Genomic DNA, 26,116 nt, shown 5'->3' on the forward strand with positions numbered 1-26,116 from the left:
GCTTGGATAAAAGACTTGGGTGACTCTACCATTACAGTCTATATACTGTAATATAGCTTATGAATACAATCACAACACAGTGTGTTGATAAATTTCAGACTCACATATGGCTGCTGTGGCTGGAAACCCAGAGTAAGGACATGAATGACCTTTTTATTTCCATTGACAAGAACCTTTGACTCCAAAGTATAAACCTTCTGATGTAGATGACTTGTGAATGTCTCCTGGAGGATGAGACTCTGAGGGAAAAACTTGAATGGTGGTCTGTTGAAAGAAGCAAACATAACTAAATACACTTATGGGTATAGAGTAATACAGCACTGTGGAGAAAGTCAGCGATATGTTCCTGCTGCTGTCATATTCCAGACAGACCTGAAGTTTAGCTTCCATCTTTTCTGATAAATTTTCTTTTCCTTCCGTATCTCTTCTATGGCACCCTCCATCTGTAGCTCTGCATAAGGGTTTTTTACATCTGACAGAGTCATTGTCATCATCAGAAGCCTCTTCTTTAGCTTCTGTTCAGAGAGAGAGAGAGAGAGAGAGAGATAGAAAGAGAGAGAAATACAGACCAGAATGGCAAACATTCATACAAACATGTAACGATTCTGACTAGTACTCGTTTTCTGGTACCTTATCCAGAGTACTGAGAACAGCAGAAATATTGAGGTCCTGCTTGCCAAAGCCTGCACTTATTTCCAGAGTCTTCACTTGCTTGCCGTTGACTGCAGATATCTGCCCATGCAAAGCTGGTGTCCAGGCTGTGCTGATGGAGCATGAAGCTTTAACTCCACGCTTGCCCAGCATGTTCCATCCACCAACCTTCAACAACACCAAGAGTAGCATTTATCCTGAAGTTTCTCCAGAAAGACAATTTCTGAGAGAAATAGTCAAAAGCTCTGAGTGAGAGGTGATAGAAGGTACACACACCTTAATATAACTGGCAGTCGGTGTGAAAAGGTGCAGCCGGCCTTGTCGTTCTTTGCCCCTATCCTTGTAGAAACCCTCCAGCGTAACACTTCTCATGTTCACCAGTTTCCGTGTGGTGACCTCCGAGCTGAACTGCATGATGCCACGCTGGGGCTGAGTTAGTTTTTGAGCGATGTACACATAGAGCCAGGGGGTATCCATGTTAAATGACCCTGTTGACATAATGAATGACAAGCAAAGTTTTACATGAATTAGAACATTAACATTAACTGTATAAACTCATGGCATTCCATTTCCAAAGAAATCTATAGAGATGCACCGCTATCAAATTCAGGACATCAATAAGCAGATAATTGGAATTATATTATAGCTAAGAACTGATAAATGTTAGACACTAAATTCAATAGTGTTTTGTAATTATGTATTTTTTCAAAACTGTATTAACAGAAACTGGGAGAATTTATATTGATTTACCATGATTTTTTTTTTTTTTTTTCAAAATGTAATTCCACATATTTCAGGATGTACAAACCCGATTCCAAAAAAGTTAGGACACTGTATAAATTGTGAGTAAAAAAGGACAAATTTGCAACTTATTAGGTCAATGTGCAACATGATTGGGTATAAAAAGAGCCTCTCGGAGTGGTAGTGTCTCTCAGAAGTCAAGATGGGCAGAGGATCACCAATTCCCCCAATGCTGAGGTGAAAAATAGTGTAGCAGTATCAGAAAGAAAAATTGCAAAGAGTTTGAAGTTATCATCATCTACAGTGCATAATATCATCCAAAGATTCAGAGAATCTGGAACAATCTCTGTGCGTAAGGGTCAAGGCCGGAAAACCATACTGGATGCCTGTGATCTTCAGGCCCTTAGACGGTACTGCATCACATACATGAATGCTACTGTAATGGAAATCACAACATGGGCTCAGGAATACTTACAGAAAACACTGTCAGTGAACACAATCCACCGTGCCATTCGCCGTTGCTGGCTAAAACTCTATAGGTCAAAAAAGAAGCCATATCTAAACATGATCCAGAAGTGCAGGTGTTTTCTCTGGGCCAAGGCTCATTTAAAATGGACTGTGGCAAAGTGGAAAACTGTTCTGTGGTCAGACAAACCAACATTTGAAGTTGAAAACTGGGACATCATCCGGACTAAAGAGGACAAGGACAACCCAAGTTGTTATCAGCGCTCAGTTCAGAAACCACCTGCATCTCTGATGGTATGGGGTTAAATGGGACAACATTCCTATTCCTAAACTTGAGCAACTTCTCTCCTCAGTCCCCAGATATTTGCAAACTGTTATAAAAAGAAGATAGGGATGCCACACAGTGGTAAACATGGCCTTGTCCCAACTTTTTTGAGATGAGTTGATGCCATGAAATTTAAAATCAACTTATTTTTCCTTAAAATTATACATTTTCTCAGTTTAAACATTTGATATGTCATCTATGTTGTATTCTGAATAAAATATTGAAATTTGAAACTTCCACATCATTGCATTCTGTTTTTATTCACAATTTGTACAGTGTCCCAACTTTTTTGGAATTGGGTTTGTATTTTCTTCTATAGATATATATTATTGAGAGGGGGAAAATATAATTATTTAAGTTTTTATGTTGATTTTGTGTTATATTTTCATATATTAATAATATTGTATTAAATTAAAATACTTCCCTTGGAAGCCTGCTGAGGCCCCCTATTGGACCCCCCAGCCCCCTGGTTGAGAATAATAATTTAGAGATTGGCAAAATACTACATTGAGAAGTTTTATTCAATATTAGTATTTAGATGAACTAGATTAACTTTGAGTGAGCTTTAGATGTCTGCACATGTAAAAAAGAAAAAGAAAAATAGGAAATGAACATGCACAGTTAAAAATCTGACGTCGACCAATATGATAAATAAAAAAATCTGTACTATTGGCATATAATAGTAATGGTACCATTATAGTGTTTAGATCTCTAAAATCTTGATAAATCTTCACAAATGGAAGAATGATTCCTGTTGGTGACCATCAAGGGAATATATACTTAGACACCTTCCCACTTTTGAAGGGAGCTCTTTGTTGGCACGTCCTTCCAGTGGAGGCCAGCTACTAGAGGCATCTGATTGTTGTAGTTGATTTTCAGGTGGGTGCTGCTCTCAGATTTGTGCTTCTTGAAATAAGAGTGCAGAAGCTGAGTTCTGTAATTCAGTCCTCTGTCTAGAAGTCGCAGACTGAGCTGGAAGAGGCAATATACATTATTATGGGACATAATCATAATCAAGACCACAACCTAAACATCTGACAATATGTGAGAACACATTAGATGTACACAGTCGAGATTCAATCAGAATGATTTAGTAAAGCCAAACCTCCACAGCATAACTGGTGAGCCCGGGTTCAGACTGGTTTCTGAGGGACTGATTGAAGAGGATCCTGTGTTTGTTGCTGCTCTGGTTCCACTGCTTTCCGTAGCTCACATCAAGAGATGACTGGATGTGGACTGGGCTCCGTTCATGTTTAAGGTGAATCTATTGGTGCAAACAATCCACTAATCAGAAGGTAGCCATATCTGATATCATGAACTGTATTATATGCATTGCATTGCAAGAAACCAAAAGGGAATCAGTACTAGAATTAATTGGAGAAAACTTTTTAAACCTGTGAAACCAGAGTTCATTTCTATTAGCTAGACAATAAATGTGACCTTGTGGTTTAGGTTGATGAAATGGGAGCAATGGAGTTCATGAGCTGCTGTTATACGGTACGTCTGGACTGGGTCAGACTCGCTGTGGAGCTTCTGTGTCATGTGACAGTCCTGCATGTTCTGTGAATCCTCTGGAAAATAAATACGTGAATGAAAAGTCTGTTCTGTTTTTGTCTTAAAAGTGTTGCATTATTTGTAGAAATCACGTACCTTGTACACCGTACCTGACCCTGACAGCAGAGCTCCACTCTGAGCCCCTTTGCTTCAGTAACCCAAGAGCTCTGATGCTGACAGCACTAGGCAAAAGAAACCCGGCATCTATAGAATAAAGTCTCTGGGTATCATCCAGACTTTTCTCAAGCTGCACTGTGAAGTGAAACAGAACATAAAGAGATGACCGCAAATCACATCACAGTAAATTAAATTCCAGAGAAATAACAATTAGCACAACTTTACAGTTCTGGAAATAAAAAAACCCATTCTCTTTGTCTAAAGAGACAATGAGTTTTAAGATGAAAAACTTGTTATCAACCAGAACCTCCATTTTCAAGCAATTTTTTTTTTATTTTTTTTTTTATTTTTTTGTAGGAAACAAACTTTCAACTTCTTTTTTTAATTTTTATTATGTTGAATAGTGAAACTGAAGCCAACTAAAATATAGTCACAATACAAATCTTGAAAAACTTTTTTTTTTTTTTTTTTGGTACTGTATGTGATGAAAGTATAGATTTTATTTTAACTCAGCATCATCAAATGTCATTTTTTTTTCAAGATGCGGGGATGTGTAATCACTTAATAAATATCAGTAATTTTATGTTGTACTGGACAACTGAGCAATATCACACAAGTAGCAGTGCTTGGAGGTGAGATGTCCGTGGATAAAAACATGAATGCAGAGCCGCTTTATAATAGCAAATTAAGTTTTGGTTTTGATTAAATGAGACACTGACATTGTTGTCATGTTTAATACTGGTGCTTGCTTTTAAGCTATATATCAAATAAAGTACCATGTAAATACACAAGATGTGACGGGTGTGCTAAATTGCAGAGCTTGCGCAATACCCATATCGCTATGAACAAATGCTTTTTTTTTTTTTTTTTTTTTATGCTCGGTGTTTTCTCTATTTTTGTTGTGTTTATTTTGTTACAGAGAGAGATTACATATTATTTTAAACGATGCTTTCATCAGAGTGGCCAGAGTCAGGATGTTCGTTAACATTATGAAAGTGAAAGTGACATGACATTCAGCCAAGTATGGTGACCCATACTCAGAATTCGTGCTCTGCTTTTAACCCATCCAAGGTGCACACACACAGTAGTGAACACACACACACACTGTGAACACACACCCAGAGCAGTGGGCAGCCATTTATGCTGTGGCGCCTGGGGAGCAGTTGGGGGTTCGATGCCTTGCTCAAGGGCACCTAAGTCGTGGTATTGAAGGTGGAGAGCGCCCTGCACGTGCACTCCCCCCATCTACAATTCCTGCCAGCCCGAGACTCGAACTCACAACCCTTCGATTGCGATTCCGACTTTTTTTTAACCATTATGCTATGACTTTTATACTGCTGCTCAAATATTTCAAATTTTGTTTTACCCCCAAATGAAGAATGAAAAAGAACTAACTTAACACAAACTAAACTTGGTCTAATTAGATTCAATGATCTATGCTAAGCTAAGCTAAAATTGCTAGTGCCAGACCCGGAGATCTGCTGAATGGAAAAAGGTAAAGGTAAAAATCAACTGTTTAACTCTAGGGAGCTGGAAAATGAGCCTATTTAAAAAAGTGGAGTATTTCTTTAATGGTGGAATAATGTAACTAAATCCACCTTATCAAACACACACGCAGTTTAACAATCCTAAATACTATTACTATATAATTACTACTATTAATTATGTAAAATATTTTTATCGAATAATAGTATTTAATGAACAACAGCCATCATAAAAGTTGCTAGGCATTTTAAGCCAAAGGTACAAAGGCAGCACTGAATGGCCGCTGATGGCCTAGAGCTCACATCTTCGAAAACTTACTTTTTCAATAAATGTTATCTTTATTAAGAAACCACTATTTGAATTTTAAACAACTACATTCTCACCTAAAAACTCTTAAAACTACATTCCATGAGACAAAAACAGTATTATTTATAATTTTTTTTGTGGAATTACTTGCTATGAAAAATCCTGCAAACGATTAAACGGTTGGAGTTCTACTATCCCTAGAATAGCATACAGAAGGAAAAAAGCTCTCATCCAATCACATGTGAGGACCAGAAAGAACTGTTGAATAAATTAAATTATGTCATTTACAATGCATTGTAGGATGAATAGCTCAGATCATATGCTTTATTCCTTCAAATGTAAAGTTTGTAATGCAGTGAATCATCTAAGAGCTAGTTGGTTTGGTTTACATCTAATAACACTACACTGACGAATCATTTGAAATCCCTAATGAATGAAAACTGGAGCCTGTCCTTCAACAAAAAACGACCATATAGGTAGTTTGTGCAAGCACCTTATTACGACCTATATTTATGTTTTAAAGTTAAGCGCCCGCTAGCGGGCCTAAAAATAATGTATATTATATAGTATCGCGTTGCGTCTGTCGTCATGAAATGACGTATAACGTCATTACCAATCAAAATGCACGTTCATTTAAATGAAATGTGTGGGTTTTTTACACCGATCTCACAGTATTTCCTACATATTTTAGTAGGTGGCTTATTCGTTTCGAATGACCACACCTAACCCCACCACTAAACCTAACCCTCACAGAAATCATGCTAAGTTATGATTTATTGAGCATATACATTTTCGTGCACGTCCATTTCCTGGGATCGAACCCATGATAGCATGATTACATATCAAGGTATAACACAATAATCTACCAACTTAGCTACACAAAATGCAAATCAGAGTGCAAAAAAAAAAAAGAGTACAAAACATCAGTATAAAAATGACCTTTTGCTGATAGGAGCGCAATTGTAGTATACGCTTTGATGGATCGTATTTCAAAGATTTGGACAAACAACCTATACGAGCGTATTGGTTGGAGGACAGGTTGGAAAAATTGAGAAAGTGAATGAAAAAAATACTTATGGAACCGTTAAAATGTATTAGCAAATTCTTGCCTGAGAGCGATGCGTCCTTATTGAAGACATTTTTAAGTAAGGCCTGTATTATGAACTTCCTGCTGCGAGCATGTGTGGTGTTGACTGAGAGGGAGAATGGATGCCCATCTGCTACTACTTTGGCATCAAGATGAAAGTGGGCTCTCGTCTCTGAAGCAAGATTCACTGTCTCCAGTAGTCCCTTGGGCAAAATTGTGAAAGATTTAATGAACCACGTTCTTGATTAAGACACGTTTCTTGAATAAATCAGCATAACAGCTTTTAATGAGACTCTCAAACTGATAAAAGCAAACATTCTTCTCACTTACCTTGATAAAATAATGGTGGATGTTGTCTATCAGTAGTTCGATTCTGCCTGAATGTTGGTTGTTTAATTCTTCAAGCTGTGCTGTGACAAAAAAATATGGGAAAATATCCTAAACATTCAAAGAAGCAATTTGATTTTGATTGTTTTGTGTGCTAGTTTGAAAACAGCCTTGAAATATTCATTGGGAAATCCATTTTTGAAGTGTTTTTGAAACCTTGAATGTGAATGGTTTTTAGAGGATGTGTTATTTTCAGAATCAGTCTTTTTGGACTGAGATTGACATCCAGGGACACATCTCTGGGGATAGTGGATTGTGGTGTGCCAAGAAAGAGAAGCAGAGTGGCTTCCAGTGGCATCCAGGAATTACGCTGTCAAAGATGGACAAGAAACACAGAAAGAACAATTTAATGAGAAGTTTATTTTGACCTTTTTAACTTGAATGGACAGATGTCAGATGTCTTCCCTACCTGGGGTACCAAGGTATAGGCTGCCTCCAAGAGGTACTGGTTGAGACCTTTGTCTAGTTTTTGGAGTCTGAGAGTAAAAAGAATGGGGTCTAGCGGTGGGAAGCCTTTTCCCATCAGTGTCAAAGGATAAATGACATCAGAGCATAACTGCCATCCAACCATCTTAGACCCTGCAAAATAACCATTCAAATACGCCTATACACAAAATACACCAATATTTCTTTCCTCAAAGAAACATTTTAAGAAACATAGAACTTTTGTTGTTTTAAATACACTAACATGCTTTAGGAGTGCAAGTGTTCGTCTCCTTGAGATTTCTTGTAGCTATGAGCTCCTCTTTACTTTCCCCACTCACACGGTACATTCTGGAGCTGTTTCGGGTAGACGATAAAACAACTGTTTATAGGTCAGAGACAAATAAAAGTGTCTACAATTAAGAAAACGAAAACTCTTTAAGAATATGATTTTTTTATATATTAAATTTGGTTTCATGTGGTTTTGAAAAGCTTTTAAGAATACAATTTAATCACACTAAAATGTTCTGTGGTGCAACCATCATGTAAGTAATAACATGTTGTTACACATTAAATACATGTACTGTAACTGTACACATCTTGGTAGCACTTTATTTTACAGTCCTGTTCGTCATGTACATTATTATTATTATTATTATTATTATTATTATAGTAATTACAATAACTATGTAATAACTAGGTATTAACCCTGAACCTACCCCTAAACATAACCCTACCCTATGTAGTTAGCTTGTATTACCAGAACTTTCTTAGATAAATACACTGTAAGTACACTATAAGTACATGTTAGTACACGTACTATAAAATAAAGTGCAACCCACATCTTAATCCTTTTTTTTTAAGTAAACAAAAATTTTTCATGTTCTTAAATTCATAAGTAGATCCAAGTTTTAAGGGAGTCGCACCAAATGCAAAATTACATTTTACAAACCAAACTAACCTTGTTTTGTCATAAAAAAAGTAAAAACTTGCCATAACATTCGTTAGAGTCTTCTCTATGATATAATATCCTGTTTCTGAGTTGTAGTCACACCACATGAGGGTTTGAATACAAACGTTTTTCAAATTGCAATAAACATCAGTTTTGTTGAAATATGCATGTCAGATCAATTAATCATGATTAATCATGAGTTGACAGCATTAGTATACATACATATATATATATATATATATATATATATATATATATATATATATATATATATATATATATAAAATATAAATAATATATATATATATATATATATATATATATATATATATATATATATATATATATATATATATATATATATATATATATAAAATATAAATAATATATATATATATATATATATATATATATATATATATATATATATATATATATATATATATATATATATTCAAAAGAATATGTACTAAATGTTCATACCTGAAGGTCAGTACATCCATGACATCTTCTGGAGTATTGAGAACCACCTTCAGGCTCTGTCCATGGTGCAGATATACAGCTCCATCCAAACTGGTGGAGGTTTTGAGTTGAGTGACCCATTCTAATCCCACACGACCAAATGCTCCATCCACTCCAGCCCTCACGGAGACAGCAACCAGTGCACTATGCAAAAGGACAAACAGGAGATGACTGGCCTTCATAACTTCAACCTGACAGCACACTGCCATTTTCCAAACTTCATGAAACATACTTTGGTTTGACATAGCCACCCAGTGAGAAATGGGACCAATTCTTAAAGTTAGCAATGCCTTTAATTCGGACGGAGAACAGAGTGGACATGTTGATGCTTAGCCTCATGGGCAATCCAGAGAGAGATGGCAAAACCAGTTCCTCTGCCAGAACGATAGGCCTGTGACTGATTTTAACCTCTTGACCCTGGGAAAAGGAAGGAACTTTAAAATATTACAGTATTTACAACAAGATATACTACAGACATACTGATATTATTCAGGATTTATTACAAGCTAACCTCATTCAACATCATTTAAGGCATAATGTTATTCACCACATCATACCACATTATCTCTTATGAACATCCAGGTTTATTAATTTAAATAAAAACAGAAATGTGAAGTTTATCATTCTATGAAAGCACTTACATTGAGATTTATACGTATTCTGAAAGTAATAAGCTTTCCATTGATGGTATGGTTTATTAGGATTGGACAATATTTGGCCCAGATACAACTATTTGAAAACCTGTAATCTGAGGGAGAAAGAAAAAATCTAAATACTGAGAAAATCATAAAAAAAAAATAATAATAATAATAATAATTTTTACCCATACAATGTTTTTTTGGATTTTGCTAAAAACATACCCCAGCGTCTTAAGACTGGGTTTGTAATACAGGGTCACATTTATTACTTTGTTTAAACTTGTGTTGAATATGAGTTGTAAATCATTTTTTGTCACTTAGGGGTTTTAGGTAACATATTTTCATAACGCTGGAGTTATACAATTGGTTGTACTTTTACACAGGTTATTAAGTGTTCTTTTTTTCTTTTCTTTTTTAAACTTAAATCATGTTTACATGCGTACTGTTCACATATTGTAGCTATAATATTGAAAAGGTAAGGGTAACACTTCATTTTTTGGGACCAATTCCACATTAGTCACTTATTATCATGTATATTACTAGCATATTGGCTGATTATTAGTACTTATAGGCACATATTAATGCCTTATTTATATTTTAGATCTTTTAATCCAACCCCAACCCCTAAACTTTCTTAGGTATGGGAGAGTGGCAGAGCTTTCTCTGTCATCTTCCTAACCATTAAGGTCCCAGTATACTTCAAACTGAAGTTTGTTTTCTTCTGGAAGCAGGGTTTAGATTAATGTAAACATGACTCACAACGCTTGTGCGTATCCCCTAAACACAACAACGATGAAATGATGGTTGAAGTGTAATGAAGTATAGGCATTCTAGGTGTGAGACGGGCACTAATGGTCAGAATATTATAGACAACAGAATAATGATTAGCAGTAGTTCAGAGTCAAGTATCATGTTTGCAATACAAAAGAACCATAACCAGTCATTTATGGGAAGTGTGAATGTCTCATAGTCATTTGGAAAACTTTCTCCGCTGTAGCAGAAATGAGTCAAATCAGACAAATCAAAGAGTCTATCAGAGCTGTGTGCATTGAAACATGAGCTGAATTCCTCAGGAAGTCATAAATCAGTTCTAGTGCCACAAGAACCAAGCAAGATAACCAACCAACCAACTTGTTCACACAACAGCTTTCAACATTAACACCAATAGAACAATTATTGACAATTTTAATTCGAAGAAGAGATTGTCAAATTTATTGTTCGTGATTGGAATGCAACGCTGGACATCACATGTAAACCCAGGAGATCAAGTTAAATACTTGCATTGACTCGCCCCCCCCCCCAGCCAGTGAAACCAGACTGAAATTCCTAAGGGGGAAGGGCTTTAAACCTTTGTCTTCACAGAAAAGTCCCTTTGCCAGAGAATGGCAAAGAAACCCTTTTTATACATTATATATGGACCAGAATGAACTCAAAAAAGACTTATGAATGAATCATTCCATTGCTTAACTCCATATTCATTTACGTGTAACCCACACATTTGACTATCATGTATAATCACTTATTGTGTATGTCTTTTGATAACTATAGGATACCTAGTCATGTCTAGTATTGAAATAATCGCATTTTCTTGCTTGATATTGTCCTGACAATCATTTATTTGTAAAATATATCATAATCATGTTATAGGAATCATGTCCAAAATTAGACCCTGTGAGGCAAGAACCACATGCTTGGTAAGATAAACAAATGATTTATGATACCCACCCCAAGAACATATCTGATTGGTCAAGGCAACATTTGAGGGGTGGCCAACAGGAAAGTTTAAATACTTTGGATACGATTAAATTTTTGCTTTTAGTTCTAGTCTAGCTGCTGCTATTAGCCATGTCGGCTTTTAGTCTAGCATTGCTTGTGCTATCAGTCATGCCTGCTCTTAGCTTTTAGCTTTGCTACCTAGCTTTAGCTTGTAGCATCTAGCCATGCGGTTAGTCATCATTGTTCTTTGAGCACGGTTCCAGCGTGCCTGCCTGCTGCCACTATGCCACAATGAGAAGGAACACAACCTAGTCTCGTCAAACTTTATTTCTTTTCTTTTCAGTTTGAGTTTCGTGTTCTGAGTTAAGTTTTGTAACGTCGAGTCTCCGACGCCTGACCTCGGATGCCCGTTCAACTTCAACCAGCGCACACGACTCTGCACTTTCAGTCAACGCCCAACAACCACGGGCTTCCCAAGACGTCACTTCACTACTGAACTTCCAGCCAATCAGCGACACCGGGATACCCCTTTCAACGGGAGTTCCTTTCACAGGAAACTAAGGCAACGTATCCCCAGATATTTGTTGTGCTGGTGTATCTAGTATAATTTTAGTCACATTGAGGAACTCAATGCGAGCGCTAATTACGTGATTGATGGTTGTTCATGTCTATGCAATTTAACGTATTGCTGTAAACTTGGGATTCCATATTTCCATTCTCTTAAACTCATCTTTCCTTAACTTTCGACCTTCCTACAACTTGTGTGAATGTGTGTGTGCGTGCGTTTATGTGTTAGATTAGTTTATATGTCTTAGATTTATCTAATAAAGCCTTATTCATATTGAAAAGAGAAGTATCTTGTGTTTTGTGCTTACAAGTTAATGTCTTAAACTGACGATCTTGTTACTGTGCTAATTGATAGTGTTTCACTATAGTTTGGATATTAGTATCCAGCGCAGATTTGATGTTAAACGGCTAGTTCACTGAATCGCAGGGCGTCTCCGTGACCAGCCGTGAAACAGTGATTCTGTTCAAATTCCCTTTAAAATCTTAAATGATCCCCTTTGAGCTAAAATGACCTGTTTCCCTTACACCGCGTAGTTTTTTTGCATAATTCGGGTCTTTGACACCAAGCATCATTGCAATTTCTTTCTTGGAATTGAACGCTTTCACTGAATCTTTAAAGTCTCCCTGCAAGCGACAGTACAGGTTTGGAAATATCTGTGGCATCTCATCTATTCGACTCTTCAGTGTGTTCATGTTGCTAGTGTCTAGGCCGGTGTTCTGTCGATTTATCCTACACTGTCAGATTTTGCTACCTCCCATTAATACAGTGGGTAGTACAATCAGCTACACCTACCCCAACCTTAAACCTACCCTTATAGTAATGCAGACACATTCAATATTGTTGTTAGGCATGAGAAAAAGGACACAATATTAAAGTGCGCATGCACAGTAAACCTTGGTAGGACTCGTAAGATGAAAATGTCAGGACACTGGTGATATTGTTCTCTCTGCCTGACCTCTGTTTAATGAGAAATTAATAGAAGAAAAAAAAGCAAGTCGAGTTTCAGAACACAGCCACCAATTGCGTAACCACCACGGACCAATGGGAACACAAAGGTGTTTAGGAGCCAAACAAACTCCTCCAGAAAGTTTGCTTTGGTCAGCTGTTTCGAACTGCTGAAATGAAGTTTGTTTTGAGTTTATTTCGGCAGTTTGAAACACCTGATTTTGTTCTAAATGACGTCATATCAGTTCATTCTTCAATTTCATTTGAAATATATATCGGGGCCTTTACTGAGCAGCAAATTAGGAGTTTACTGCGGCAAAAGTCATAGATAATAGTGATAATTTGATCTTAAATGTTGACCAGAGTATTTAACCCAGCATGTTCCTTTAAGTAACAGCTTGAGAAAGAATTTCTTACCTTTAACAACTTGACAACAACACCAGCTGTACTAAGTGACAGCTTTCTCTGATACGCATGGACATCATCACAGGTCATAAAGGTGAGGTCGTGGCCAAACATCTTCACATTCATCCAACATCGGAACCTACTATCTCTTTTCCTGTGCTCTGTGAACTTAAACACAGATATTGGTCATGCCTGATCTGGAGCCAGATGAGAGACACAAACCCCGAGTCTGAAAGATTCTCACCTTAGTCTTGATGGAAGTCAAACCTGTGGCCTGACAGCCATCACTGCCTTCTGGATCCTCGTCTCTGATTGGTCCTTTCTGTTCATGCCTCACAGAGTCTGTTTGACCCTTAGATCTGGACTGTTCAGCTGATGCTAGAGGATGCTCCTCAAAGATTTTCTTCAGAACAGGCTCTAGGTTTTCCATTCTTAGGCTAATCTAAATAACCGATTAAAATTATTACTATCATTGAACAAAAATACATGCTGCTTCAAAACTAAAATAGCTAATTAGCTTTATGTTTTGTTTTTTGGCTAACATTAACCAATTTTTCACATGACAAGTGACTACTTATTTAACTTATGTAATGGTATATATTTTTGACTTAATATTCAATGAGAAAAATTAAATAAAGGAAAAGGCCAGATTTGAACTTTTAGTTACTGGCATTATATTGGGAAAGGCTATTATACAGAAAGGAAAGGAAATTATACATACATACATACATACATACACACAGTATATTCCTTGTTTAAAGCATAATTTATATGGTGAAAAATATAATTGCTTTAAATTATGCAAATATGTAATTTTAAATAATATTTGGATCTTTAAATATATTTGGTCTTTTAAATTATTATAAGTTATTTTCTATTTTACCTTTTTAACACTATAAAAAAAAAAAAAAAAAAAAAAAAAAAATTCTGCAGACCCCTCATGGCAATATGCATGTTTCTGGGCTACAGTTTGAAAACCCTCACCTCGTTGTACTCAGAAAATGATAAAAAATTAAAAATTAAACAGTTTTTACATCATGATGAAAGATTATGAAGACAAACTTATATTTTCATTGGAATAGTTTTCACTGATGAACATTAAGACTAGCAACAGTACAGTAAACAGTAAGTAAATAGTGTCAAATTAGATTCGTTTTGTGGAAAATACAAACAGATGTTGAACAAATTGGATTTTCACCTCCAGAAGATTGAATGCTCTGCCTAGGACGTGAACTGTTAGATTTGCCATAGCATAACGTGGAACAAAAGATTCAGGGGAGAAAACTACAGCTCCCTCGATGTTAGCAGCAGCCACTCCTGAAGCAGACATACAATCAACACGTTAAAAATGAGGGAAAACCAAAGTGCTACAAGTAGAGCATTACTGCTACATTATGTGTAGTACCTGTGTCCACTGTATAGTCCATATGTGAGGAATATTTCCACGGTTCCGCTTCAAAGTCTTTACTTATGATATCGTCTGGCAGTGACTCCATCAGCTCTTTTTTCAGTGGATCTTCTGTTTTCTGGATATTGAAAAGGTGACTCCAAACAAATGACCCGACTAAAGAGATATCATAGAGATTGTATAAAAATGTGCCTCATTTTACAGTTGAAGAGTGTTAGAAATATGCAACCTCTTCCATGCAGGACATATTTGGCTCATTCTCAGGAAATGGTGCAATTTGTGCACCATGTGTGACTAACTACTGATATAGCTATAATTGTATTGCTAATTTATTAAAAAATAAATAGGTTATCTAGACAAATTTTATTTTATTTAAAATGTAAATATCATGGTTTCACCGTTAGTGCAGGCACTTAATGCGTTTATGTACATTTTTGTGTCATTATATTTATATTAAGCTATTTTTAAGGCCATAGTTTTATGAACATTTTTGCATGACTTTCAAACCTCAACCCCATTTTGAAGATTTGGCATTAAACAGGTTTTCGTTTTTTTGTTTATATATAATAATATATATATATAATAATGTGCCATTTATTGGGAGACACACCAAAAAAAAGTAATTCTACCAGAATTTACCCATGAATATTTATCTATCCATATCAAAAGCATTTGAATTTCAAGCTTTCTCTGACAGTGTTGAAATAATGTAACACATTTGAGTTCTTAAAGGGGGGGTGAAATGCTATTTCATGCATACTGAGTTTTTTTGCTAAACATGGACAAAGTTTCAAAAATTAAGTTGTACGTTTGAAGGAGTATTTTCGTTCCCAAAATACTCCTTCCGGTTTGTCACAAGTTTCATAAAGTGTTTTTCGAGTATGGCTCTGTGTGACGTTAGATGGAGCGGAATTTCCTTATATGGGTCCTAGGGCACTAGGACCCATATAAGGGACATTTCACTGATCAGAGCGATTCACTGATCAGAGCAAGAGCGTCGCGAGAAGTCACAAAAGAAGTGTGTTTTTGGTTGCCAGGGCAAGACAACCCTGCACAAATTACCAAAAAAAAAAAAACAGCATTAAGGGACCAGTGGATGGAGTTTATTTTTACAGAGCATCAACGGAGTTGTGCAAGTGTTTGTGTTTGTTCCCTGCATTTCGAAGATGCTTGTTCACAAGACCCAGTTTGACGACGGATTTGCGTATCGTTTATTTCTTAAGGATGATGCAATCCCAACAAAAAAGGGTCACGATCATGTGTTGGAACCGCAGGCGGTGAGTAAAACTGCTTAAAATATCTCTGCCTCCTTGTTAGTGCGTCCCCTCCCATGCCGGAGACCTGGGTTCGAGCCCCGCTCGGAGCGAGTCATTGCTGCTGCTGCTCTCGTTCAGTTTCAGCCTCTGGATCTGATTCTGGATCATAAATAAATGGCTGAATCTGACTGTAAGCCATGGTTCGTTTTGGAAGATGGTTTTTCACTCACGATAATGTCACAGTTTCCACATGCTCTCAACACAAAAGCCTACTGGCGCTCGTAATTCTTTAGCTCCGCCCACACGTCACGCCTCCAGCCGGTCGTGTTTTTCCGGGAAAAATCGGTACAGACTATCTTTCTCTTATGAATGTAATACAACTAAAGACTTTTTGGAGCTATGAAGGATGCAGTACTACTCTATAGGTACTCAAGATTAACAGGATATTGAGTGAAAACAAGCATTTCACCCCCCCCCCCCCTTTAATATTCAATAATATTTGATAACTAAATACCTTGACTAGACTTCTCAATGCTTAAAGCTGTTTTCACAATTGTGAAAATCTCCTGGTTTGGACAGTGCATGACCTGCTGATATGCTGCAATTCTGACCTCCACGTTCTCCTGCTGGCTTTGAAATGCCCGAGCAAGAGTTGTCCTCTGGTAACATAAGAAAGAACATAATGCAAGAACATAGGACATGCCATTATAGACATCCCATCAATGTAAACGTATCAGCAGATACATGCATGTCAATGTGTTATTTCAGTGATACTGACGTCATGATGGCATGGGATTCTCCTGAATGCTCGTACAGCTGCCAGCCGAAGCTCCAGAGGCACAGACTGATTCTGCACACAGCGGCTCAGTTTGGGGAGGAGATCTGATGCAGCTGCTCCTGCGTTTTCCACTGCTTTCAACACATGCAGCAGCTGCACAAGAGGTACACAACAGTTTAATGCCATATTTAAGGTTCAGTATGAGTCAAGCTCAATTATTTGTGACATTATGTTGATTTTAATTTTTGGTTTGTTCACTTTCACTCACAAAAAATGGTCCCCATTCACTCCCACTGTTAGTTTTGCACCATAACTTTGATTTTTGAAATGGAGGAGGGATGGTTAGTGAGTGTTTTAATTAGTATTGAGCCTTGAATATTGGGTTAATTTAGTTGTTGCAGGATGCCTCCGCTCTCTGAGTTTAAGGGGTCATTGTCATCTTTCGACTGTACCCAGTGCTGGGTAATAACTGATTACATGTAATCTGGAAAATGTTGTCACAGTGTCTGGGTTGTGTTCCCTGGGGTTCCACTAGATGTCCCCCTTTCTCACAGTGTCTGTCACCTTATCACTTCCTGTTACCTTATTTGGTCACTTTCCTCCTTGTTGTGTAATTGATTGTTCCCCACCTGTCTCCTGTTTCCTCATTATCCTTCTGTGTATTTATACCCGGTCTGTCTGAGTCTGTGTTACGGAGTCCTTGTTTAATGTTAAAGTTAATTCATGTCCATCATTCTTGCCTTGCCTTGCCTTGCCTTGTGTTCGTGTCTTGTTTATGTTATGTTTTGGATCTTCTGGTTTTGACCCTGCCTGGCTTGTTTACCCATTTGGATTACCCTGAATAAACATCATACCCACAATTGGTCCTCTCTCCTCGTTCCTTGCATCACGAGTCGTGACAAATGTAAATTGGAAAAATTTGAAGGTTTTTTTGACCTCTCGTAGGAGATTCCCAAAACAATTTTAAAAATGGCATAAAAGGTTTTTTTTTTTGCTTATGTGATGCAGATATTCTCAAACTTTTTGTCAGTCAAAATATTTAATACTTGGAGTCCCTCTGAGGTTTAGAATTATTATTTCAATCATTTTACAACGCACTTGAATGTTGGTTAATGCTCATACATTTTATTCTCTTTTATATATATATATATATGTTCAAATAAAAGTTGTCAAAAGAAATCAAAATATAATCCAAATGTAGTCCAGAATGCATTACCTAAAATAAATAGTCTTGATTACATTACTGACTACAATGTAATTTTTAATTAGTAACAAACAGATTATGATTTTGTAATAATCTACCCAGCACTGACTGTACCTCTGTGATCTGCAAATGATCATCCACTTCACATCCTGCATCAAGACTCTGATTCAGAACATGGACCAACTGTTGGACATCAGGGATTTCGTTACATGGACCCTGTTGCTGTTGACAAAGACCGTGGACCAGTGAAGACATAACCAGCAGTGCTTTTGGACGAATAAGAGGTATCTGCAGCAAGGCCTGGAGGAGAAAATACCAGCAAATCCACATATTAACTTGGTCACACGCCAACTTTCAATTTTGGATTATAATTAATTTCAATTTAGTCACTGAACAAATCAAAAACATACACTAAGGTTGCTAATCATGGATGAAGTAGGGTGGGGAGCAAAACTGATAGTTTTGAGGAGAAGTAGGATTTGTTCCTGGTCCACTTCTTTGTTGATTATGAGGTCTGTAGTGACAAGGATGCAATCCTCAGTTCCACAGACTGACAGAGTATCTAGAAGGGGCTGCCTGCCATGACACCAAAATCAACATTACCATCAGGAAAAAATAAAATAAATTGTAATTGCTGTATAATTGAATTGAATAAAAAAGTCAATGATTACGATTGTTATGATTCTCTCACAAATGTATTGCGTTCCACTGCAAAACATTGCATTCTCTCAAAAACATTTGCGCTCCTTGAGAAACTTTGCATTCCCTTGAAACATTTTGTGTTCTCTTGCAAAACATTTTTAGTCCGCCAAGAAACAATGAGTTCGCTCACAATGCACTGAATATGTTTTTCCTCCCCCTTTATATTATTTCCATCACAAAAGTTTCTTAGGTGACTGCAAAACTATTGCAAGTGAGCAAAAAAACATTTAAATATTAATTTTCCCTCCCATCTTATTAAAAAAAAATAATAATAATAAATTATATTTGCTTTTATAATAATTAATTTTTCGCATTCCCTTCTGAATTCCTGTTGGATTTAATTCTTTAAAATGAATAAAATAAAATGGGTCACAGTATTACTGTATTGCATAAATTACAATGTGCATACATTCACAATGTAAAAAAGTCACAAAGCAAAAATAAATGAGATGATTTTTAGTTTTCTGTTGTTTTGTTTTTAGCAGTATGTAACTTGGATTTATTACAGCATGACATATATGACACATATATCATCAATAGACATCTTCCAGGATTACACTATTTACAATGTATGCAATTAAGTGATGAAGGACCAACCAGTCGTCTCGACATTTGAAGGAGGCCTCATGCCACAAGTCTCTCAACTGATGGGCCGACAAGGTTCTCAACTGGAGCACCAGATTCAGGAGAAGCTCTGATTGCTAAGAGCGATAAAGAAAAGTGAGAGAAACTTACCATCTTGAAAGAAAGAATCACTGTAATACTGTGAGCTGGCGTCTGACCTGTTGCTGATTTGCGAGGTGAGCACACAACCTCCTCACTGTATTGGAAACCTCTTGAACTGATGGTCCACCATGCCTGCCTGAGATCTGGTTTTCAGCCTCAAACATAATACTGGTCAAGTAACCAGCGTTCTGCACTGAAATGACAGAGAAGATGATTACACTTTACATATAAGTTTTATATAGTTTTACATTTCAATGCTAGTGTAATTTTATAAAAAGGGTAGTTTAAAATAAAGTATCCAGTTTTCACACTTAATCTAAATAAATGTAAAGAGAGGCTACCAAATGACCATATTTTCCGGACTATAAGTGGCACTTCTTTTCATAGTTTGGCTGGTCCTGCAACTTATAGTCAGGTGCGACTTATTTATGAAAATTAATTTGACATTAACCAAGAGAAAATATTACCGTCTACAGCCGCGAGAGGGCGCTCTATGCTGCTCAGTGCTCCTGTAGTCTACACTGTAAACATAGAGCGCCCTCTCGTGGCTGTAGACGGTTATGCTTTCTCTTGGTTCTAAATAAATGCGACTTATAGTCCAGTGCCACTTATATATGTTTTTTTCCTCATCATGACATATTTTTGGATGATGCTACTTATACTGAGGCGCGACTTATAGTCCGAAAAATACGGTAAATAAATCTAAATGAATCAAAAAGCTATCTAAAATTCTTGCATAGCGGGTGAATAAACAAATTACTTTAACAAAATACTGCTCATTATTTTAATAAAATAATAGAGCCATATAGAGACTAGACTCTTTTGATTTGGGTCTGTATGCATTCACCAGATAATCTATTCAGATATTACACACCACCTTAATCATCATTTCAGAAATCAAAAAAAAAAAAAAAAAATGTAGTCAACATAAATATTTACACTCAAAATATAGCATTAAAAGAGTGCCATGATCATACTGGATCGACAACACCAAAAACTTAGTCTTACCCAAATCTGATGGAATCACTTCAAGGGTTCTCAGGAGAGTTAGGCTTGAAAAGGTTTTAGTTTCTGTTACTTCTAAGAGGCCTGGCAGGGGAACCAGTGACACTGTTTCTGTACAGTTGACCTTCTTCAGCATTGTTCCATCATTGAGCTGGATGCATGTGAGCCCGGCACTCACCGTCTAATCAAAATAAAAAGCAACTCAAACTAAAGACAATTCACATTGGGTCAGTTGTGTGAATGTTGGGTGTACACTATGGGGCCCACCATGCCATCCTTCAGGGGAACAGAGTGTTTCCAAAACTGATCGATTCTCTCACTGAGGCACTGCTGGAGGTTTCTGCTCTTCACCAGCGATGGTCCCCTCTGCTCATAAGAGCTCATACATGTCCCATACACATCAGTCTGTAGAGAAATCATTATCCGATGTCAGCTTGATTTTTAATTTTTGTGAAAAGTCTCTTATGCTCACCAAGGCTACATTATTTGATCAAAAATACAGTAGTAATACTGTAAAATATTTGTACAATTGAAAAGAACGGTTTCTATTGTAATATACTCTAAAATGTAATTTATTCCTGTGCACTCCAGTTCTTTCAGAAATCAATTTAATATGCAGATTTAGGGCTCAAGAAACATTATTATTATTAGTTTTGAAAATAGTTATGCTGCTTAATATTTTTGTGGAATTTTATTTGAATATTTTTGTATTTTTAGAATTCTTTGATTAAAGTTTATTTGAAATAGAATTATTTTGTAACATTATAAATGTCACTTTTGATTACCTGAATGCATTCTTGCTGCATCAATTAATTACTTTAAAATGACCCTTAACTTTTGAATGGTAGCGTTTATTGCATTGTTTTATGAAAATTACCATGTAAACTTGTTACAAATTTACAAACTCAGTGCTTCAAGTATATTTTAAAATTGAACATGATTTTTTTTTTTTTTATAAAAGTGGGCCTGTACAAACAAGCATGCAGAGTGAGTTACAGTCCCTCTCACCTCTCTGATTGTCTCCCTGGCTCGTCCCGAGTGTGAGGTCTGGAACATGCTCAGAATGGACCTCTTGATGTTGAGGGTCCACACCTGCTCAGCCTCCTGTGGGCAGAGCTTTGTGACCTTTCCCCCCTCAAGCCAGAACCGCAGGGGGTTCTTCTCCAATGACTCTCTGAGAAATCAAAACACCAGATGGACCTTCAACCTCTTAACACTCATCACAGACTAACTCTAATGCAGCAATAGAGTGATTTTATTGATGTGGCATCAACGGAAGCATTATGTTATTTAAAATGTTTGTACCTACATGTTTAATTTTCACACTTTGAACCAGACATAAGATTACATGACTATGCAGTTAGTTTATATTAATTGGATGCAAACACAGAAAATGCTAGAGGAGTGTAACACATCAAAAAGAAACTTTAATTACCTTATGTTCTTCAAGCGTAGCACCGAATTCTCTCTTTTCGCTGAGCTATGCTTTATTTGTATGTTCCTTAGCTACATGCAAATAAATATAACAAATACGGAATAAATGAAACATATATTAATACAATAATATATTTTTTTATATTTAAATATAAATACTGGCTATTGAAATTGAATCAAATGCCTCATTTTTTGTCTCAATGGTGTAATTATATTATGTTTGCTATGAAAATTTTTGCATTGTAAAGGAAGAAGAGGTATATCAATATGGATGACAAAATTATTACATATATAGAATGACTCATAGAACATAACATACCTTTAATATAATTTCTGGACATCCTGGTCTGACATCAATGTCAACAACACAGTCCAAAGCTAACTGGCTGCCTCCTGATGAAGGACCTTTCCAAGCACTGTTTATGGTTGTACTGTATCTATATGTGTGCCTTTGCCCTTTCTGCACAGCTGCAAACATAAGTCAGATAAACTGTAATTATATGTGCTGAGTCCAGAAATGAGCTAAATTGGAGAAAACGTCTATTTGGGTGATTGGATGAATAGCAAATAAATAAATAATAACATGTATATACTCTTACCAGGGCAAGTAGACCCGCAAAGTTGATCTTGGTGCAGTTTGTGGCAGTCAGCTTGTCAAAGAAAACATTAACAAGTTAAAAACAGTCATTAACTACAAGTGTTAACACTCACACAAAACTTTGTGGCAAAACAAACATTTACTCATAAAATATTTAGAAATCTATATGTTCTCCTAATAATCAAGGGGGGATATTAAATAATATGAGATTAAACACTTACCACTGAAAAAGATGAGCAACATTATTAGACAGAGATCTTGGAGCACTAGACAGACTGGAGACATAGCCATAAGTGGTTGCATTTAAAGTAATGCCCTGCACTTCATAGGAGAGACCATTACCAAGCATAAGCACATAAGTGAATGGATAGATGTTGAGTTAAGCCTTTGTAAAAACCTACTGGACACTCAGACACCAATCAGAGGACAGATGCCCACCAGGGGACCATCCAGCTAACAAAATCTTGCAGCATACCGATGGACATCTTGAACTGAGCCTCTGCCTTCTCATAACATGCTCATTGCACTACTTTTTCTAGGGGCTTTGTTAATGTAATTTGTTTCATAATATTCATTGCATCACATTTGTACTTTTAAATCCTCCAAAAAGTGTCATTCACTTCCATTTTAAGTTTATACTTTTTTTAGCAAGTAAAAGGCCTTTTGTAAAAAGTTTCACCTTCAGGTTGTGATTCATGGGTATTTTTGCAGTGAAATCTTTGATTTTAAAAATAACTTCTATATTATTAATATAATTTGAAGATAAACACTTACTGGACTGATTGAAGTATCAAATATGATACATCAGGTTTTTAAAGAACATATCTCTCAATGAACACTGGGTGCTTCTCAATATCCCTCCTCGTCTCCTCGCTCCTCCATCCAACGACCTGGAGCACAGCCATCTTGAAGGACATTTCAATTCTCTTATTGCACCACGAGGAGGTGAGGATCGAGGAGGGAGAAGGCTTCATGAGGAGCGATGAGGGAGGATACACAGGTGTATCCTATGCGGAAGTCTTTTATCGACTTAACATGATGCACGTATAAATTCTCCTCCCCCTTCACATCTGTTGCAATAAATTTCATTTATATTTTACCTTTTTACTTCAGATAAACCATGCATGTCATATATTTCAAACAGGGCATCTTGCTTTATTAATGTTTATTATGAATGTCTTAATTAACAAACTTTAACAACATAAGGGCAGATCCCTTTAATCACAGCTGATGATACTTTGAAGTAACGCTGAAGGGAGTGAGGATAAATCATTTCACTTGATTCAAGTCCTTCATCCTCACGTCTTTTTCTTGCATCCTTCTCTTGCATCCTGAAGAGGTGGAGCAAAGACACGAGGAAAGGAAGCAAGAAAAGGAAACAAGGATACACAAATAAGAATTGAGAAGCACCCACTGTATTGCATTGCATTATATGTTTCCCCCCACATTACAAATAATAATATAAAAAACAAGCATTTAAATATCATCTTACTAAGACATATTATTGTTAGATATAGAGTCGCAATGTCTTGGTTATGTACATAACCCTCATTCCCTGATGGAGGGAACAGAGATGTTATGTCAAATGACAAAACTTGGGAGGCCAATCAATCTCTGAGCTTAAGAGAAAATGCTAAGGCGATGGCATCCACTATCCTGAATCTGCCTCCTACAAGGGCAGTGCTTGCAGGATCACCACCTGATCTCGGAAAGGAGTGGTAGGAACCATGAGCACATACCCAGGCCAGGGTCTCAGGACAACATGAAGGTAGGCCGGCCCGAACACAAGGCACTCCTCACTTACTGAAAATGCTTGGAGGTCCCCGACCCTCTTGTTGGAAGTGAGCGCAATCAGGAGAACTGTCTTCAGAGACAGGAACTGTCACAGTGTCTGGTTTGTGTTCCCTGGGTATCCAATAGATGTCCTCCTTCCCCACAGTGTCTGTCACTTTATGAACCACATTTCTCACGTTCTCTGCCTAATCATTAGCCGTGTTTCCACTATCGAGCTGAGACCGGGCGTGCTAGTGCGTGCCAGGGCCAGTCGCGTTTCCACTGTCACTTCCGGGGCTTGATTGTGCCTCGCCGGGGCTTCCTCGGGGCCAACGGCCAGGGTTTTTTGGCCCCACGAAAACCTTGGGCCAAAGCAGGCCAGCTGGGGCTAGAGGAGGGGTTATGAACAAAGGCAGAGTTTCTCCGTGTCTAGAGAGCGTCAGCGCGGATCATTTCAAAAAGATAACAGCTTTAACACCAGCATTAAAGACGTTTTAAAATAAGTTGAGCTCAAAACTAACTCTTAGTTAGCAGCAAGTGTTTGAAATAACTTGATCCGATGTTGATTATAATCACTAAACAAGGCAGAAATATTTAGAAGCGATGTAAAAGACTATGCACGCTAAACATTAACGTTACCATAGTAAACATGGTAAATATGAACGCTTGGATAAATCAGACGTCAGCTTCTTATTCTCTATTACAATTGTGTATTTATTAAGTAACATTTTATCTGTTGTCTCGTTTTGTGAGTTTAGCTCCACGTTGCATATCATCAAAATATAATAATGATTTTTGTTTGGGAGCTTTTACAAAAATAGAGAGTCTGTGCTGAGGATCATTTCAGAAATATAACCGCTTTAACACCAGCATTAAACACTTTTTTAAATAAGTCGAGCTCAAAACTCTCTTTCAGTCAGCAACGAGTGTTTGAAATAACTTGATCCAATGCGTATTATAGAATCACCAAGGCTGAAATATTTATAAGCGATGAAAAAGATGTGCACGCTAAACATATAGTAAACATGGTAAAATATGACCGCTTGAAGAAATCAGACGTCAGCGCCTTATTCTCTATCACAATCGTGTATTCATTAAGTAACTTATATTATCTTTCACAAGCCTCGTCTCAAGAGTTTTTCTCACGTTGCCTATCATAAAGGAATATAGCCTAATAATGTTTGTTTTTTTCGGGAGCTTTTAAAAAAATAGTGATATTATCATTCATTCTAAATATGACGGCTACTGTGCACATCGCACATGTTCCAGTGACTTATTTCTTAGTTTTCTGATAACTTCTCTTTGTTGGTGAAATTTTGAGGTTGCATGACGTTGTTCTGAGAGACGTGTAAAGGACGTGTTTTAGTGACGTGCAGCGGTGCTTCAAGCTCCATTGTGGAAACCCTGCGCTATTCTGGCTTCGGTGCTGCTTGCCCGAGGCTATGAGCCCCGCCCGGCCCGCTTTAAGCCCTGGCTCGCACTGGCCCGACAGTGGAAATGCGGCTATTGCACCCAGCTGTCACTGGTTATCAATCATTGCACTCAATTCCCCATTAGGATTTGTCTCTTCCTGTGTATTTATACCCGGTCTTAGTGTCACAGAGTCCTCATGTGTCACGGAGTCCTTGTTTAATGTCTATCCGTAGTCTTGCTCTAGCCTTGTGTTTTGTCTGTTTTCTTGTTTATTGCCATGGCCCAAGATGGCCGCCCGTCCAGAGTCCTGGCCCAAGAGGGCCGCCAGCCCAGCGCCACAGCACAAGGTGGTTGCCAGCCCAGCACCACAACACAAGATGGCCACCAGCTCAGCGTCAGGATGCAAGATGGACGCCAGCCCAGCACCGCAGTATAGGATGGCTGCTAGTCCAGTGCCACCGCACAAGATGGCCGCTTACCCAGCGCCAATGCCCAAGATGGCCACCGGTCCAGACCCACGGCCCAAGATGGC

General features: G+C 37.3%; 1 protein-coding gene across 1 annotated transcript in view; it reads right to left on the bottom strand.

Annotated features, from left to right (window-relative positions):
- LOC113038298 (uncharacterized) overlaps positions 1-22,770 on the bottom strand; it is a 52,256-nt gene extending 29,486 nt beyond the window's left edge. The window contains exons 1-32 of the mRNA XM_026195614.1: positions 22,620-22,770; positions 22,400-22,450; positions 22,120-22,268; positions 21,802-21,872; positions 21,375-21,540; positions 20,634-20,771; positions 20,370-20,547; positions 19,418-19,554; positions 19,233-19,336; positions 18,344-18,509; positions 18,048-18,233; positions 16,730-16,882; positions 16,466-16,610; positions 14,693-14,851; positions 14,486-14,604; positions 13,532-13,729; positions 13,300-13,455; positions 9,248-9,432; positions 8,977-9,159; positions 7,807-7,898; positions 7,528-7,697; positions 7,275-7,428; positions 7,062-7,141; positions 6,754-6,934; positions 3,833-3,988; positions 3,623-3,753; positions 3,288-3,446; positions 2,971-3,154; positions 928-1,139; positions 631-819; positions 373-515; positions 105-264 (exon numbers count right to left, since the gene is read on the bottom strand). Coding sequence (XP_026051399.1) covers positions 105-264; positions 373-515; positions 631-819; positions 928-1,139; positions 2,971-3,154; positions 3,288-3,446; positions 3,623-3,753; positions 3,833-3,988; positions 6,754-6,934; positions 7,062-7,141; positions 7,275-7,428; positions 7,528-7,697; positions 7,807-7,898; positions 8,977-9,159; positions 9,248-9,432; positions 13,300-13,455; positions 13,532-13,729; positions 14,486-14,604; positions 14,693-14,851; positions 16,466-16,610; positions 16,730-16,882; positions 18,048-18,233; positions 18,344-18,509; positions 19,233-19,336; positions 19,418-19,554; positions 20,370-20,547; positions 20,634-20,771; positions 21,375-21,540; positions 21,802-21,872; positions 22,120-22,268; positions 22,400-22,450; positions 22,620-22,701 — 4,737 coding nt within the window. The 5' untranslated portion in view covers positions 22,702-22,770. The remainder of the gene's footprint in view (positions 1-104; positions 265-372; positions 516-630; positions 820-927; positions 1,140-2,970; positions 3,155-3,287; positions 3,447-3,622; positions 3,754-3,832; positions 3,989-6,753; positions 6,935-7,061; positions 7,142-7,274; positions 7,429-7,527; positions 7,698-7,806; positions 7,899-8,976; positions 9,160-9,247; positions 9,433-13,299; positions 13,456-13,531; positions 13,730-14,485; positions 14,605-14,692; positions 14,852-16,465; positions 16,611-16,729; positions 16,883-18,047; positions 18,234-18,343; positions 18,510-19,232; positions 19,337-19,417; positions 19,555-20,369; positions 20,548-20,633; positions 20,772-21,374; positions 21,541-21,801; positions 21,873-22,119; positions 22,269-22,399; positions 22,451-22,619) is intronic.
- Between the last annotated feature and the right edge of the window lie 3,346 nt (positions 22,771-26,116).

This window comes from Carassius auratus, chromosome 2 (assembly GCF_003368295.1).
Source record: "Carassius auratus strain Wakin chromosome 2, ASM336829v1, whole genome shotgun sequence".
NCBI lineage: Eukaryota > Metazoa > Chordata > Actinopteri > Cypriniformes > Cyprinidae > Carassius > Carassius auratus.